The 19,106-nt window shown below is 36.7% G+C and overlaps 1 protein-coding gene across 10 annotated transcripts in view; it reads left to right on the top strand.

The window, feature by feature from the left end:
* Window positions 1–19,106, top strand: part of CADPS2 (calcium dependent secretion activator 2) — a 298,773-nt gene that overhangs the window by 204,878 nt on the left and 74,789 nt on the right. For all 10 annotated transcript variants that reach the window (XM_071552501.1, XM_071552500.1, XM_071552505.1 and 7 more), the window contains exons 13-15: window positions 714–901; window positions 13,001–13,102; window positions 17,145–17,208. In XM_071552501.1, the coding sequence (XP_071408602.1) occupies window positions 714–901; window positions 13,001–13,102; window positions 17,145–17,208 (354 nt within the window). The remainder of the gene's footprint in view (window positions 1–713; window positions 902–13,000; window positions 13,103–17,144; window positions 17,209–19,106) is intronic.

Raw genomic sequence — 19,106 nt, 5'->3', positions numbered from 1 at the left:
AACTGGTTTTGTGTGTGAAGGAGTCTTCTGTGTTTGCGTTATGCCATCCTGGTCTCATCAAGACTGCCCAGAAAAGCCCTCAGTATGCCTGAGAAATCTGATTAGTATTTAAGGTTGAATCTTACGTATTTTACTCAGGTGGCTTTTAAAACAGTACCTAGCTTTGTTTGTCTTTACAAGTAAAAGTTGTTAAAAGTGTTTGCAGGTTTCATAAGAAACAGGGTAAATGGTCAAACTGTGGTCAAAACATTAAAGTTGCAGTCATGCAGAACTGTCCATCCAGAAACTGTTTTAATGTCCACCTAAGGGACATGTAATGCCCCTCAGCATTACCCAAATGTTCACTTGTACCTCACAATTAATTGCTTGAACAAAAATTAATTATTTTAAAGTGCTAGTTTATTTTATATTATGTTTTGATAGAATTTAATCTGTACCAGACTTTGGATATATTAGCATGTTTTTTTGTAAACTATATATTTCATAGTACTGCTATCTCCAAATTGCAATAGTTTCCTGACATTTAACCCTTTGAATGAGAGAGCTGTTGTTGGATCTGGCTTTTTCAAGTGCTATCAGCATTAGTCAGATATAAATCATTCTAGTATAAAAAGTTTATGTAATGGACATAAAAATATGTTCTTCTATTTTTTGATTTAAAAGCTGAGAGTGAAAAAAATCCCAAAATCTTGTGGGGTTTTTTTGTCTTTCAGGGCTGGTTTAGCCCAGGTCAAGTCTTCGTATTAGATGAATACTGTGCTCGCTACGGAGTGAGAGGCTGTCACCGCCACCTCTGCTACCTTGATGAATTGATTGCATATTCAGAAAATGGTTCTGTCATTGATCCAACCTTGCTCCACTACAGTTTTGCATTTTGTGCATCTCATGTTCATGGTAACAGGTAATTTAATGATACGTTTTTAAATTCATAGTCTTTAAATGCATAGTCTGTGTAAAAGTATGTATAAGCTCCTACATGGACCAGGTAGGGAGGCAGCACACTACAGAAACCAGTTCATGAAAGTTTCTTCAGGGGTATTAGAGGTTCTGTACAGATTACTATTAAAAAAAATCTCCTTTCAGTTTTAGTGCAATGTGTTTTCCTGGGCATTGTATAGACAGGCTGATTCAAGACTAAACGGTATCATCCTGTCTAAAGGATAGGTTTCTTAATTCTGCATTTATGTTGTGTTACTAAAAACAGTTCTGCAGTTTAAGGGAAATTTTCTCTCTTTTTCTGTAGTCTGTAGCTTGGCAGGTAATCCTACTATACTGAGTTCTTCTGGCTGTATTATCACAGTGTGAAATAACATATATTGGGAATTTGGTGTGACCCCCAGCCAGGAAGAGCTACGACACTTCTGGTATCCTTTCCACTAGACAGGTAGACTGTTTCAGGAGCGTGTGAAACAGTGATGCTCTTGGGATGATGTCTTCATTCCACTTGCAAGATAAAGACTTAGAAAAAATTAAGTTGCTGCTTTGCTATGCTAAGCATGTTCTTTAAAAGATGCTTTGTTTCATCTATGTCTTTTTCCAAACTGTGAGAGAACTAGCTCTGCTGCTGAGCAGTGGGTGTTTCAGATAGGATCATTGGATAGCTCAGGTTGGAAGGGACCACAAGAGGTCTCTAAACAAACCATCTGCTTGAAGTGGGGTCTGTCCAGAGATCAGAGCAGGTTGCTCAGGACTTTATCAAGTCAGGTCTTCACTCAGTTTGAACTGGTGTAATTTCAGTGTAGTTATATCCATTGTCTCTTGTCTCCCTCCCAGTGCACCTGAGGGGCTGTCATTCAGTCCCCCTAGACACCTCCTATTGTCCAGGCTGAACTAGCCCAAATCCCTTAGCCCCACCCCCCTCAGAGCAAGTGCTCTGGTCTCTAACTATGGTGGCCATTCACTGAACTTGCTCCAATTTATCCATGTCTTCCTTGTATTAGAGTGGGGAGTGAGGCAGGCAATCTATCAAATTATAAGAGAACATGCATAGATATCCCAATCTGTACACTAGATTTGTAGACTGCTGTATGAAATATGGCCAAAAAGTTCAAAATAGCAAGGGAAAATCCAATAGAGCCTCTCAGCTGATCCAATCCTGCCACTGGAGGAAAACCTCACAGTCCCAAAATGCAGTTACTGTAATGCTGTCAGTAAATCTCCAAAACTGAATCTTGGTAGGGATTGAAAGAGAGAGATATTGTCTTGCCAAAATGTATGCTTAGGTTGCTTCTCAATCAGTCAGCCACAGAGGCCATTTCACTTGTCCTTAAGCCAGAGAAGAAAGGGCAATCCTTAGGAAGGATATTGTTTCCTTCACTGGCTTAGAGAAAGCCTCATCTGGAGCTGGGCATTTGTGACCTGAGTGATTTCATAGTGGTAGATTGACAGTATGTAATCCTTGGTAATAATATCCAAAATTGAAATGTTTTTAAATGTGCTTGAAATACTGTCAAGGATCTTAACATTCATGCTGGTAAGTTAGGAGATTTCTGGCTTTTACTTGGTTGTAAAAGCATTCTTCTTTGTCAGTTCCCAAAGAACCCAACACATTCTTATTTTCTATTGAGTCTAAGTCTTTGTTGTTTCTTGGCTTTTTATTACTGGTTTCAACCTAAGAAGACAAATATACAGTGATAATTGCTCAAACTTATTTCAAGAATTCAAAAGAAAGGTAGATATATTTCTTTTTATTTCATAATTTGAGTGAAGGACAGCAGTGCACACAGTGCATGAAAATATCTCAGGGAGCACATCATTTACACAGTGGTAAGCACTCTGTATTCTGTCTATTCCTACTGTACAGATATTCTCTGAATAGCATTATGAGTGTTTTAGGAATAAAAGGAGTGTTGAACAGAGAGGGTCTGACTAGAACTGAGATATTGTAAAAAGGAAGAAAAAAGAAACATGAAGAAAGAAGAAAAGTAAGTCAAGGACAGAAGCAGACACGCTCACTGAGAATGACAGACACACATATACAGGCACATAATATATCCACTCATTCATCTACGGCAGCACTAAGAAATAGTAAAAGGGAAAATAGCATTTCACAGACAATGCACAACAGGCCAAAGTTCTAGGCTGGTCTCTGGCGTTATGCATCTTAGTTTTATAACTCAGGCTGGGAATTAGAAAGACCACAGAACAAAGAGCTTTATACTCTGGGCACAATGTATTTAATTTATATGTAACCTTTGCTTCACACAGGGATCTTAGACCCTCCAGTAGCCTGAGAAAGATCATCAAAATTGATCTTGAAGTCAGGTGATAGAGGAGCATGTAGAAATGCACCATAACTGTAGTTCATATTGTCCATTTCTTTTAGATATGAATTTTAAAATAGTAGGCAATCTAGTGATATCAATCAAACGATCAGATAGAGGTGTCACCTTCATTGCTGGTAGTGTGGTGAGGAGGAACTCAAGCACAAATCAGACCAAATCCACAAAATATACCAGAGCCATACCAGGACATATGGTGAGCAGACCAATTACTACATCTGATTTCCTAAATAAAACTGGTGAGGAAGCATTTACATACAATGGACCCCAACTGGCTTTTAGTCATAGATGCTGTCTGAGATCACTGTCACAGTTGTGGGATTGCATGTACAGAGTACTGCTCCCAGTAACATTATGAACAAGGCTAAATCAGCTTTGGCTCTTTACACCTATCTGACATTTCCAAAACTCTTCCAACATGTTTTTGGTTCTTTGGGTATCCCCTATGCTCTTTTGCTGCACCCTAAGACTTGAACCATAAATACATTTTTATGCTGCAGGCTGTACTGCTCTTGCAGACCATAACATAATAATCATGGGCTTATTTCAAAACACCTGGAATAAACATGTAAAATTAAATTGTTGCCCTGAAGCTTCAGGGACATTGAGGAGCACAGAGGAGATGTGAACTGAGCTCTGGTGTAGGCTGTATGCAGAGAAAATGGTCCCCAGCTGTTTTCTTTCCAGAGTTGAAGATATAGGTAAGAACTTCTGATAGATTTATCAGGCATATGGGTACTTAGTATGTCTTTTGCTGATGTTGTTGGTTTGGGAACAGAAACATTTAGTGAGGGTTGAAGACAATGTGCTGAGTTATAGAGTGAGAAATCCAGGCCTTATTTGTGCCTTTCCTTTCTGCCTGGAAAGAGTTAGCCCATTACAACTGGGCTAACTGCTTAAGTAGAAAAGGCATTTCTGCTTTTGTGAATGATGCTCTTGATGCATTCTCTTCCTAAAAAGCAAAAAAGAAAAATATTTTACAAAAAGACTAGCCTTGCTGTGTTTAAACAAAAACACATCCTTGTTTCTGAATCAACTATTTTCTTTTCCTCCAGTAAATAAGATCATCTTTCATTGGCTGTACTTTTGGTTCTATGTAGCTTTCCAGAAGCATCTCCTTTGGCTTCTCATCACAAAGGTTTTCTTTTGAAATGTTCCACTATATGGTCCCCATCAAAGCCAAAGTCATTAGTTCACAAGTATAGTTTTTGTACTGCAGTTACGCGTACACTCGTGTTTTGCTGGTGAAATGAAATGGGCAGAACAAGGAACTATAGGATATTCCTGCATGCTGACATTTCTGTCTAAACAGTCCAGGTAGGAGCTATTGTTTTCTTCTCCATCATGTTCACTCTTGTCTACTTTTCATGCTGTGACTTCTATTCAGTCCCTCTTGTCTGAAATGAATGCTGGTGGGTATCACATGAAGTGTAAAGTGACTTCTTTCCACCTGCTGGGTTACAGACTGAATTGAAAAATTCAAAATTCAAGCAATATTCCCTGGTTATATCTTTTTCTATTCAGAAAGATATCTGATTTATTGGAAGTTCAGATATGAGAAATGAATGTGAAAGTAGTGCTATAGCCATATATACAACAGTATACAACTGAAGATAGTTTCTTTCTGTCTTCATTGTAAAAGCTTCAGCACCTGTGTGTTTCCATAGAAGAACAGTCATATTGAATCTGGGTTCTTCTAAGCCAGTCAGTCATCTGTCTCCAGCATTGACCTGCTTGGAGTGTAAGAAGGGCAAGCATATGCTATATTTGCTATTTCAGACTCCCAACTCTTTGCAGCTCAGAATAGACCTGTTTGATAACCTGGAGTGAGTCTTTGTTTCAGGTACTTGTCCATTGCACCCCTGAACCTCTGTAAGCCTTTTTCACCCTCAGCACCTTTGGCAGCAAATTCTACAACTCAGCCTCCTCTTGTTTGAAGAACTCTTGCTTTGAACTTGACTCCTACCCATCTCATTTCATGCTCTGTTGCTATTGGAGAAAGGAGAGAAAAGAATAATCCTGTTCTCTTTGCTATGTAAGATTGAACAAATATGAGTGAACAATGCAGTGATTAGACTGGATGGATGTTTTCTGCTAGTTCCTTATCCTTTTCTGGTGATTCCCAAAGATGTTGATTGACTTTTTTGACTGCTACTGAACAGGGACAGTTTCATGAAGTAATCCATCATAGCACCAAGATCTCCATTCTGAATAACAATTGATTTTTCCTTCATTTATCTATGTTGATCACTGTTTACTGTTTAATTGCTACCTGGTTTCATGAGGTTTTTCTGGAATTCCACACTATGCCACATAACTATCATTACAATTACTGTCAGCTCAGTTCTTAGCTGTTAGCCATGTCATTTATGAATACTGTAAAATAACACAGGTGTCAGCACAGATCTCTGCAGAACTCTATTAGTAACATACCTTCACAGCAGATACTCACCACTAAAATTTTAAATGTAAATGTAAGGACTTTTACTAAGTGGCTGCTTGATTGCCTTAGAAGCTTTTGATTAAGGACTCTGACAAAAGAACTTTGGAAATCCAGTTACCTCATATGAATCAGGTCACCCTCAACCATCTGTTTTTGATCCCTTTAAAGAACTTCAACATCTGAAGGTAAGATTTCACTATCTTGTGCCTTCAAAGCCATACAGACTTCACAATAGGTAATATTTACCCATTTATTTTACTTTAATCCTTAAATAATAGAATGTTAGTTTCTTACACTACAGTTCCATTAATTTTTTTGGGATGTATGTAAAAATTACTGGCCTGTAGTTCCCCCTGTCTTCCCTAGAGACTTCTTCTGATCTTTAAATTGATCTCACATTGTGCCATTCTGATTATGATTTTCCATTCCTCAGGAAGATGGCAGGTGTCGGTGAGAACTTTGTCATAACCATAAGTAATTCAGGTTGCCAGGTGGCCCTGTCAACTTAGTACTATCTGTTTTTCTATTTTGTTCCATAAGAGGGTTTTTACTTGCTTTAATTTTTAACAGATTCTGTGCTAAAAATTAAGAATTCTTTTGCTATGAACAAAGAAGGGATCCAACATAGAAGTCTTCTTCATAATAATTTCCTTCATAATAATATATCAGTACAAAAAATTCACTTCCTATCTCTGTAATAGCCTTGCCCTCTCTGACAGCTACTTTTAGATCATTGCCATCATTTGGCATGTCGACACTCTGATAAGCTTCTTACTTCTGTTATGCTTGGAGGAAATATATTAAAGTGGAATGAAGGAACACATAAGAGAAATGAAACTGAAAACTTTGGAGAGTGCTATGCATTCATATGTTTCTTTTCATTTTTCAGTGTTTCGTGATAAGAACCATTTATTGCAATTTTACACTTCATGTCAAGTGATAAAAGAACGTTCAGAGAAATCACCCCTTTTAAATCTGAGACTAGGAACTTGGTGAAAATAAAGAAAATAATACCATTCCATTGCTCTATCTCTTCTAATATTTTTTCTGGAACTTTTGAATAGATATTTCCTTCTTCCCTGACTAACTTAACTCTAAAGTAAGGTTGTCTGTATCGTGATGGTTTCTCCTTCATTGTTTATGTTTCATACACAATATCTAATAAGACTTAATCTAAAATTCCAGGATTTAATTCAGTAGTTTCACCATTTATCTGCACATAGTCACCATTTGATATGAAAGGTGTTTTCCAGTTAATCTCTTTCGAGAAGTGTTATATTTTATACATATAATATGTTTAAATATCATGTAGGCACTTTCTTAGGTGTTTTTCCCAAGAAACCATTGATAACAGGATTTTGTAGAATGTTTTAGTTTTAAGGAGTTTAAAACGCTTCCTCTTCTACTGTGCTTCTTAGACCACTCTCAACCATAAATATTCTGTGTTGTATTGATAGCATGTACAAGGTCTTCTTTCACTGGTTTTTTTTAGCAATTGGGCCTTCTGCTTTAATCTTAGATCTGTTCCTAGGCTGTTCAAAAGTTGAAGGAAGGAACCTAAGATCCTTTACAGGGTGGATCCTTAGGGAAGTGTATTGCATCAGAAGTTATATTACATCAGTCTACTATTCCCTTTCATGTTTGATACAGCATCAAGAGACTTATCAAGAGTCTTTTGATTGTGTAGTTTGTCTCATTTTTCTATCAGTCTTCAAAACTGAAAATGGTACTCAAACCCATGTTTTTATTCAATATTAATTTATCAGTCACCATTTCCCCAGAATAATGGAATGAAATTATAAACTCTAGGATTGATATGCTATGTGAGTTTGTGCTTATAAATAAGTAGTATTCTCTCAAAACTGGTAAAACTAGTTGATCCTTGAACATTTATATCCCTCTTCTTCAAGTGAACATACTCTTCCCCTTTTCTGAGGCCTGTTGGGCATGCTGAGAACAGAAACTTTTCACTGGGTCTTTCAGTTTTATGTACTGTCCTGTGCCAAATGTCATCAGTTCATCCAGTTCATTCTTCCTTTTTGGAAGCTGATCATCTCCAAGGTATATGGTGTACAAAGGAAGGTAAACCTTTATAAATAGCCACAAGAAATTTATCAGTCGGGTTCTCTTGCTTTCAAAGCTAGCAGCAAAGCTGCAGGTACAAAGAGAAGTCATGTTGTCTTCCCCTTCGGTTAAAGGAAGCAGAGTGTCCTATGTTGCAAAGTGTTCCTAGCTGTAATAACGTTCTAATAAAATATGTCCTCACTGCAATATTAACAGAAGCACATTTTTCAACATGTGAAAACAAATCTGCTGCTGAAAAGTCTCACAGAAAATGTCAATAGAAAATTAAACATAATTTACATATTAGTAAGAAGTATCAGAACAAAGTTTTGCATATTTAAGGTGATACTTGCCATCTTCAGCAATGATGCTGAAGATGCTATTGCATACACTTACCTTCCCTAAACATTATACAATGTTTTGTTATTAATTTTAACTGATTACTGCCTATACATACCCTTATACATTGGGTAAAACAGTATTATATTAGCAGGCTTTGCTTTTCACTAGAAGAGTATTAATGAATCCCACCTAAAATACAACTGCATGAAATACCATTAAAATTAACCTGATTTATCATCTTCATCTGTTTTAGTGGCCTTTAGAACTGGTCTTTTTCTTTCAGTTGTGAAAAAAGGATATGACCTGTAAGCAGATGTAGGAGCAGCCTGAGAAATGCAGATAGCAGAAGGCTCTATTGTGCCATTTTTTGGTCTGAATGTTTGAACAAAACGCTTGGTCTTCAAGTGTCTGCTGATTAAAGCTATATTTAAATGCCATGTGGTAATGTGCTTTCTTCATTTTCTGTTAATAAAAAGACTTCTGCTCTGTCTACTTCTAAGTTGATAGTGTAAATAATTGTTCTTAGATTTCTCTGACATAAACCATGGACTCTGCAAAAGCCTTAATTAATACAGTTGCATTTTAAAGGAAACATTGCTGTCGCAGGTTTGGCCTAGCTGTTGCCAACCCTGGACTGGCCCCCCTTCCCCTTCCCAGAACCTCCTCACAAAGGAAAGGGAAAAAAAAACTAGAAAAGACACGCACTTTAAAGAAACTGAACTGAATAAAAAGAATAAATTATATTTACTAACATTTACAAACTACACTGTAAACAATATATATAGGATCCCACCCCCCAAGGGAGAGGGGAAGGGAGAAAAGGGGATTGATTAGCCGGAAAATAGGGAAGGCACCAACCCAACCTAAAGAAACCGAATGAATCAAAACAAACACAATTAAAAACTTCAAGGAAGGGGAACAAGAATGAAACAATTTCACCTAGGACAGGAGAACCACCAGGGACCGGAGGGACCAGACTCCAACCACCTCCCACCAGCTCCTCAGCCAAGGAAGAGAAGACAGGAACAACAACCACACACCCCCGCTGCTACGTGGAAGACACGTGTGGAATACTTGTAACTTCCTTAGATACAATGGTTACTGGGGAAGGCCTTGGGTCAAACCATTACAATTGCATATTAAAGTCCTATGAGTAGATAACAAAAAATTCTACATCAAAATTCTGAACAATTTTAGCTTTGATTTTCTAGGAAATAAGCAGCCAAAGTTCTATCTTGCTAATTTGAAACTTATCGCTGTTCTTTCATTTGATTGTGCATCCTGCTGAATTTAAAAACAAGCACTCTTAGAAAGCACTGAAGTCTTCTAAAACAGTTTTTTGTTTCTAGGAGACAAGATGCCACTTAAGTTTGGTTTTGTTTTTTCTACACCCTTGAAATGTAGTTTATTACAGGAATGTCTTGAAGTAAGACCTTGGATGAAGTATTATTCTTTTTTTTTCCTTGTTTATTTTATTTTATTCTTCATCATGATTTCTCCTATTTGGCAAATTCTTTTCGGAGAACCTTATTGTTTTATCTCTGTGTGTATGCTAGAATATCATTCTGTGCCTTACTGTCCCCATTACAGACAGAAGTGATGGTCTATTTTTGTAATGAGGAAAACTCACTGAAAAGACTTCCAACATTTTTAAAATATGTAAAGATGGAAAAAAGCATCAGTACCAATGATGTTTCAGGGGGGAAAAGTCAGCCATGTTCAATTAGTATTTCCAAGGCTCTCTCAACAAGCAGTCTTGCTTAACGTAACAATTCACTCTCCAAGAGGCCACTAGGAGAAGCTGTTTCCAAAGTTGAGGGCTGGAAATAGTCCACAGTCAACGCAGTGTCCATGATATCTAATTCCCATTGGAACTGAAATACAATCTTATCTCACATGCCATAGGTATTCACAAGAATCTTAATCCTACTATGCATCAAGTGACCTCTGCAAATTATTACAGGTTTTAAGAACTCTAGACATCAAAATAATTCTAGAGGGGACTCCAAGCCTTAAAGGGTTTTGTCAAATGAGGAAAAACAGTCCATTCCAAGAGGAAGACTGAAATTCACCATGTAATCAGTCAACATCTCCAGAGGAACTGCTGTCAGGCCAACAGTCTTGCAAAATTTTCACAGTAAAAATTTGTTTTAAAATCCTGATCAACCTTTGTTTTTGGTTCATTATTTAAATGGTTTATGGTCAAACAGCTATTTTTCACTTGAATTTACTAGCTCTAGTTCATGAGGTATTTATTTCAAATCTCTTTTGATATTTAAGTCTGAGTGAATTAAAACAATTCGACTTGTGACCAGAGATAACCTTACATTAGACTGTGATCTAAGCAAACAAGACAGGCCAATCCAAATCCAATTGTCAGAGTTACCAAAGAATGGAAAAGTAAGATAAGTGAGAGACAGAAGGCTACTCAGTTTTGAATGTTCCCTGTTTCACCTATTTCTCTAATCCTAAGAATAGTTGTGAACAGTAAGGAGGAAAAAGGGTGGGGAGGAAAGGAAAATTCACTCTCCCTTTACCTTCTTGAAAAAAAAAGATCTTAAAATGAAAACTCTTCTTAGCAAACTACATCATTTTTCTTGACTATATTCTTGTAAGAGAGGTCCCAAGCTGCAATAAGAAAGCTTAGGACTGGTTTTGAATTGAAAAAAATCAAGTCCGAACCACTATCTGTAAAATTTGGGATAGTAGGAAAGACACATTTGTTGTTGCTTTTAGAAGCAAAATAGTTCTTGCAGACTTTATGGTGACCTAAACCTTTGCAAACCAAATGACTGCTTGAGTCTGATGTTTTTGGCAGGTGCAGTATTTCATAACTAAAAATAATCAGCTCAGACCAGTGTTATTTATTGTATTGAGTCGTCAAATCTGTTTTTTCCATCTCAGCTCATCTCAGAGTCAGATTCCTTTTTTCTGTGCATTCTTTTTTTACCAGTAGTAGATAGATATTCCCAAAAGTAGAAAAAGCTATCACCAACACAATATGTGCCTCAGAATTGTGATGCAAAAATGCATTTTTATACTGTTCTTCTTGCAATAAGCTTGCAACAAGAAGAAACAAAGTTATGATTCAGAGTTCATGCTATTTTTCTAAAAGCAAGTTTTCAAGAGATGAATTTTTCAGTGCTATAGATGGTATTGTTTTCTGACACCTTTTTGTGTAGCCCTTTTCTTCTGGGACATCTGCTTCTGTGCAAACATCCACTGAAAATACATTTAGCAGTTATGAAAATTTTAGTTGTTGGCAGCAAGGTTCTTTATGACAACAAGCTCAGTGAAGTGACAGGTCCGTGGTACATAGTGATCCTGGCCTTAGTGCAGGTTGACAGATATGACATCCTACTGGCTCACCTTTTTCACTTACTGTTATCTGGACCCTTAGGTCTTTTCTGACATATATATGACATGCCTCACCGAGGCTTAATATGACAGAACTATTTGTTTTATCACGCCAGAGCGCAATCTCTCTTGACAATGAAATCAGACAGTGCAATTTACTTAAATCTGAGCTCATTCCATCTGTCAGAAGGCTGAGGTAAAGTATCCTGGCATCCATCAAAAGAGAGAAGATAAGTTTTTTACTCTTTCACATCAAATTTATACAATGGTATATTGATGTGCCTGGTTACTCCTATCCCCACCAGATCTGATTTTTTATTGTCTTCACAATAATTTAAGGAATTTAGGCATTCTTTCCATCTTGACTTGACAAGTCACAAATATAAGTGATTTAAAGTGTGAGAGAATTGTTTATGTCATGACCAGGTAGTGACTTACCCTTCCAGATTTAAGTATAGTGCAGAAAGTAGTAACCATTTAGGAAAAAGATGTTCATAGAATCCTAGAATGATTCTTGGAACATTCACAGGGTGTTGTTTTATTTTGTGTTATTTTACTACAATTTTCTCAGTTCTAAAAATATTGAGATAGTTTTAGAGGCTGTGGAGAACCTACAGGGCAGATCCAAACCTAGTGTCAGCCTCAGAAACTCAGGTGGGAAGCAGTAGCTGATTTGTTGCCCTGGAGATGGAAGTTAAGAGAGTAATAGAATGTGTTCAGATACTTCATTTTAAAGTATGCTGTATGTGGAGAAATTGTGACTACATGGCAAAAATACCATTTGGGAACTGTGTATTTGAAATCTTTTACTTTTGTCATCTTTTTAATATTAATACATTAATAACACCTTTACACTAAGACTTTAGACTAAGTGTATGCTTAACTTCTTTAATACAGGGCTTATTTTTAATTATTGGGACTTAAATTTGATGTTTGAAAAAATGCCAGTGCTTTTGTTTTTTCAAGGCTTTTTAGTCTTTATTAGAAGATGCTATTTGTCAGTATAGGGTGGGCAATCAAAACCCATGCTCACTATGCAGGGGTCTTCCAAAGTGTTGCCTGCTATGGCTTTTCTCACAATAGTTTCCCTCCCACATTTGTTTTAAAATCACTTTCAGCCCTATTGTGCCTCAGGGGAAATATATGAAAGATTCGAGAAGCTGAAATTTAACAAGATTAGACCAGGCCTCTCAACTGTGCCAGTAGTACTAGTTTTCTTTGGAAAGGATATTGTCTACCTTTTGGAATGATTAGGGAGAGATATATGCCACCTTGTGTTCATATTGGGATTAGGACTTGAATTTAAAATTTCAGCTCAAAAGTTAAATACTTTGTCTAGTTATAGTCTGCTCTTTAACCATATCACAAGTAACTGTTTATCCTTCAAGGCAATGGCAAGGGGAAAGGTGAGTTAGCACACATGTTAAATGAAAGCTTTAGAAATAAAGATCATTGTTCAAAGAGGAATCAGCATGAAGAGATACCAACAGTTATTAAATATTTTATATTACAGGCCAGATGGAATTGGAACAGTATCTGTTGAAGAGAAAGAAAGGTTTGAGGAAATTAAGGACAGACTTTCCTCCCTTTTAGAAAACCAAATAAGCCATTTCAGGTGAGTCTATAATTTATTCAATGAATGCTAAGATTGTTTCTGGAAGAATTTTCTCATGGTGTTCAATTTTGGTCTTGAACAAGTAGAGTAAAAATAAAATAATCCACCTCCAAAGAAATTTTCAATAGGTTAAATATTGAATAATTTATTTACACAAGAGGTTGTACTTAAAATTTGTGTATCATGTGAGTTCTATTTTTCTATGGTCGAAAAGACTGCAAGAATATAGGCCTTTTGTCGATGCTTTTAACCTTAAAGCTTTATATAACTCTAACTAAGAATATTATCTGAATAAAGTGGACTGAGACGTAACTATATCTGGATTACTATTGATCAGAAAAATCATATGAGAACATCTTTGATAGATGGCAGCTAAAACTTTTCTTGATGTCTAATGTCATTTTCTTGGTTTCATGATATACATATCTTTTCTAAGTCAGCTCAGGGCTATCATCCTCACTAAAGTTTGTCTTATTAAGGACTGTCAATACCAGTAGAAGATGTTTAGGGAAGGAGTACAAGAAAAAGCAAACATGAAATTTCCTGCCATTTTGTAGCAATTGATGGTTTATGAAGCTTAGCATAAAAATGGAATGTAGATCACCTAACCTGTTAGTATCATACTAAGCCAACCTATCTGCCAGTATTCTGTCAATCTAATCCTTTTTTAGTCTGTATTTGTAGAATTTTTTGTCTCTGTATCACCTTATGACAACCGGTTACATGGTTTAAGTAGTGCCATGTGAAACATCTTTGCTTTGTTTGGTTGGCTATGAGTTTGTTGAATACCCCTCTGGTTTGATGAGGTAAATGTCTCGGACACAGCAGTCTTCACTTGGGACTTCATATCTAAATCAAACTAAACAGAGCTAGAATTCTCCTTGCAGAGTATTCCTTTTTGGGGAAAAAATAATCCTTCCTTTCTTTGAAAGATGCATCCCTGACACATTTTCTGTTTCCTCTCTTCCATGGGAGTAAAGAGCTCTTGCAAGAGGAGTGATGCAGAGCAGCACATGATAGAGTTTTTCCAACATTCAGGCCTTCACATGCATGAGACTAATTACAAAATGTATAATAATGTCTAAATAATCTTTTGAGTTGGAGCAAATATAAATCCCCATCATGTCTGCTAACCTACCCTTTAGAGTATGTCAGTGAGCTTGAGTTATGTCAGTGACCATTGAATCTTTCTGCCTCAGTCTCGGTGCATTTTGAACAAATTTAAACAGTATTAGAAACTCCTCCTTGAGAGCAATTAAATGTGTCATTCAAAGATAAATGTCTCCATCCTTCAGAGGACTCCAAGGCTTGCCTTAAAATTTAATCAATACAGACAGAGAGATCAAGAGCAATCATTATTTCTTTCTGTGAACAAATGTTAGAAATAAAAAAGACCCAGGTGAAATATCTGGATACAAACAAGGATACTGGCATAATACCAGAAGAAGGAAGAATAGATAGTGCCCTAGAATCTGAATTTATAAAGCTTATAGAGTCACAATGTAGGACATCCTATAAAGCATTGGGAATAGTATTTTAAATAAAACCTTGGCTCAAAAAATGTAAAAAGATCACCACTATCAATTAACAAAGAATAACCTTGGCTATGAGATTGCTTTCTTGAGAAAACATGATGTTAAAAAACCTCTATATTTCCATCCATCAAAATTGTTCTGATAACTGTGAATATTTTGAAAAATACATTCAGTAGTAAAGGTTTATGCAAAGCATGCGCTAAATTTCTCTACTCTGGCCTTACTGTTCTTGAATGCCCTGTATTCCTCATCATCAGGCTGTCCCACCATCTTCCAGGCTGGCTTCCTGCTTCCACTACTGTTTCTACCCTCGGTGTGAGCACCCATGCTGTTTATATGTGCTCTAGAATATTTCAGAGACTTTCATGTCCACTGTGTTCAGATAGGTTTTACAGTTTTTAAATGCCAGATTCTCTACAGTAATCTCTTTATCTTCCTCATGGAATCACAGGAGGGAAGTGATGTTTGTTTTTACCACTTTGGTTTCTTAATTGTGACATGCATTTGACTTGGGCTCCTACTTTTTTGAATTTTCCCTCAGGCTGCTAATAGGTTTTTGTTTTTTTGATTGCACCTCTATGGTTTTTGCTTTTGTTTTTCAAGTTACTCATTTTTTCGTAATTCCCATTCTTGTACTGAATTTTCTTAACCTGTTCTCCTTTGCTACATTATTAATTTGTTTGTCTTATGATCATTACTACAGAGCACCTTTTCCATTGTGCACCTCTCAAACTGTGTCCCCTTCACATTTGAGCCCAAATCAGGAATAGCATCTTTTCTTGTGGGTCTTAAATTAGCTCTCCAAGGAAGCAATTCAAACCTGTGTCCCAAAATATTGTCATTATATCTTGTCCTAATGCGGTATCAGTCAAGTGTATATGTCTAGAGTTAAAATGTTGAATTTGCAGCTCCTCTCATCTCACTTAACATTTCCTAATCATGTCAATCCTCTTCATTAGGCAGTCATTGGTACAGACTTTCAAGGATCATCATTGCACACTTTTTTTTTCTGTGGTATATGAGAATTTTTCAAAGCTTTGTCCTCTCTCCATTACTTAGCATTTCATTAACTGGTCGGCTGTCATGGGCAGTTTAACTGAAGAGTGTCTGTCTCTTCCTGCCTTTTCAGAGGTGCACTGAACATGTCCTGTGTCCACCTAAGTCACCAAGTCAGACCCTTGGGTAAAAGATGCTTTCCCATGCCTGCCAAGTGACCCACAGCTTCCAGTTTTAATACTCCTCTATGGCCCTTTTAATTTGCATTTGCATTGCTCTCAGCCTGCTCCATTATGACTAAGATGCAGTCAGCCCATCCCATGCTGGGGACTGTCCTGTATGACCCAGTTCTTAAGGTACTTACACCTTTCCTCGCTGTCACTGTACCTACCCCTGAGATTTCAAATCTCTGCCTGATGCTCAGGCATCAAATGTGGAAGAGACAGTATTTCTGAGAAAGCTGTCATGAGGGTCTTGGACTTTAACCTCTTGCGTGGCTGTGTGAATTTTATCTCTCGAGTTGTTACAGAGATAAAATCAAATACTGGAATTCTTGCTGCAGGAAATCCTGTTTTGACCTCATTTACAAGGCTTTGTTTTGGTTCACCAAAATGTAGATCTAAAATTCACCAGTCTGAATCCTTTTATCATTAGAAAAGATTTGACTAGTGGAAAACATTAAAATAGGAGCCTGCCATTCTCAGCAAGTAATAATATGAAAAAATAATCTCAGCAAAGTAAAAAATCCTTTTTCCAATTGGGGATATCCCAGCAAGATTTTATAGACAGGATTAAGAGATGTTACAGTTGCCTGAGCATTGTACTCTCATTGAGCTGCTATATTGGATCATTCAGTAGACAAAAAAAAAGTTATGAATACAATCACCTTTTAATTTACATAATTTTAGAAGTGGGTATGGTTTAAGATGTAGCTGATAGAATTTAAGATGACATAAAGCCCTTTTCTGAGGTTTTTAAAGATAAAAGAAAAAATATGGAATATCTGCTAGTATTAATATGCCCATACATCTCTAGAAACAAAAATATCTGACATTTATTCTTGTCTTAATCCAATATTAAAACAAAATATAATATATAGAATACTACTTCACAGCTCCAGTAGCACTCAAGCTACATGAGAAATAGCATCTTTTCCAGGAAGATGACAATTAAGTTTATCAGAAACCTCTAAATATCCTCCGTAATTGAGAATTTGGAAGTGATGCTTTTTGCCTTTTGGGGACTTTTTCTGTATTAAGGCCTCAGATGCTGATGGGCTGATACTGCAGTACTATGTATGTACCCATGGTAGACTACTGAAGAAGCTTTCTGCTTTTATTACTACTTTGTGGATGATAGTCTTCTGCTAACATAATTTAATACAAGTAGTGTGCAGTTACAGCTCAAAGTAACTTTGTAACACAGGTATTATAGTTCTTATAATTTGTTGTCTCTCTTTTTTACTTTTTTTTTCTTTCTTTGGTTTTTATTTCATGTTTTTGCCTTTTAAGATACTGTTTCCCTTTCGGACGTCCTGAAGGAGCTTTAAAAGCCACACTTTCATTACTTGAAAGGGTAAGTTTGAGAACATATTTTAAATTCTGCACTAAGCCTGCACTTTTCTTTTGCCTTCAGGCTGTTTAAAGCAGACTCATATCTTCTCAGGTATTTTACTGCTGGCTTTAACCGCTAACTGGAAGGTTGGGGGGTTTTCTCAGTGTCTTCCACAGAGGCAAACAGCTGTTTTCTCTAGGGCTTATTTACTGGATTTTCACTTCAAGCCACTGTAGTGACTGTTTCTTTTTAATTTAATTCTTACACAGCATTTACCTGTAAAGTAGTACAAATCTACTCCACAGCCCCCCTTTCCTGCTTTCGATGCCTTCTACACTGGTAATGGTGTCAGTACTCATATGTAACATTAAAAAGCCTCTATATAATTCAAATAATACTCCTTAATTGCATAATCCAAGTCAATTTAAGAAGCAAAAAGCTGTATGCAGTAAATCTGACATGGAGCAGCTATAGATGTAAACTCCTGCCCCGCAAATCGTCTTGTGTTGACTGGAAAGGGGAATACCTCGTAACGATAAAAGCATCTCAGTCACCTCTGAGGAAAGAGGACTTTAAATTCCAGCAGAGATTCTACAGGAATTGTATCAGCAGGAGTCGGATAAAGGTATGAATTCTAAAGAAGCTTAGATCCCAAGCTGTGTTGCTTTGCCAAAATCTAAGAGGTTTGGTCCTAGTGAATATTAGTTGTTCTGCACTGGAGAACACTCCATGGATAGAGATTCTGTCCTAGAAGACCTCTGCCATGTTCAAAAACCACTTAGAGAGTCTGAATATATGTTTTATTTCACTTACAATCTCAGCAGTTGTAGAGCTGTGTAGATTCCTTTGTGTTATATGAAGCATCCATTTCCACTCACCGTTCCTGCTGTTACAAATAGCAGTGTTACCCTAACTTGTGCTCAAGCAGCATCGCTGTCAGTCTTGACTGGGAATAAATGTGTATTCCTGTACCTGTGGATGAGGAATGTGTAAGAGATGTTTTATTTTGTCTTTGAAAATTTTGAAAAAAAATTCATATCCACAATGAAAGGTTTTGAATACTGTATATTCACTTGTTATAAACCAGAATTTATTAATTGAAAAGAAGCAATTTAACATGGATAGATAAGTCAGATATGTGTGCAGGTATGATAAAAGTCTTCTTTGTAGCAGTCTTCCTAATAGCTTCTGTGCTGCTGAACCTGTTTCTTTTCTACCATGGCCTTCCCCAGGCTCTATCTCTTGCATCTTTCATCTAACCATAAGTTTTAGATATATAGGGGTGTAGATTTTCTGGGGATCCACTGGAGAAGTATTTTTCCAAGGTTGTGAGTTATCTTAAATTTTATTACTTACCTCCAAATATGATAAAAACATAATTGGGTTTTGTTTACACCTACCTGTTGAAATTTAATGGAGCATAGAACTGAAGGAAAAATGCAAGTGACTTTTTATCAATATTTCTTTTTTTCTATATAGTAATCCAGAGTATATAATGTTGCATTCATATAAAGAGGTATAGATTCTCAGTTTACCTCACTTGCAAAAGGTGAGGTAACAGCAACTCACAGGCTTTGAAGACCTTTATATGGTCTGTTCTACATGTCCATAATAAAATATTCCACCAGAAGTTCAATATTTTTCCTGCCTACTACAGATGACATTTTTTTCACAGCAAGGACATGTTGAATTTGAATAACTTTACCCTGCTGAAGAGCCCATGGTTATGCAATGGTGGAAACTTTTCCACATGTGAGAACCGAGCACATTTCCACAGCCACCTTTGGTGATAACCATGATCCAGCCCATCCACACTGGATGCTGTTATACTGGTCTTGACCTGAACCAAACAAAGACTGGCAGGCTGCAAGATGCCAAACAGTAGGGATAAATACCTTATAGGCAGTCAAACCAGGGTT

Source organism: Pithys albifrons, chromosome 3 (genome assembly GCF_047495875.1).
Source record: "Pithys albifrons albifrons isolate INPA30051 chromosome 3, PitAlb_v1, whole genome shotgun sequence".
NCBI classification, from domain to species: Eukaryota; Metazoa; Chordata; class Aves; order Passeriformes; family Thamnophilidae; genus Pithys; species Pithys albifrons.
The sequence above is the reverse complement of the archived record's forward strand: the minus strand, read 5'-3'. Positions and strand labels throughout refer to the sequence as shown.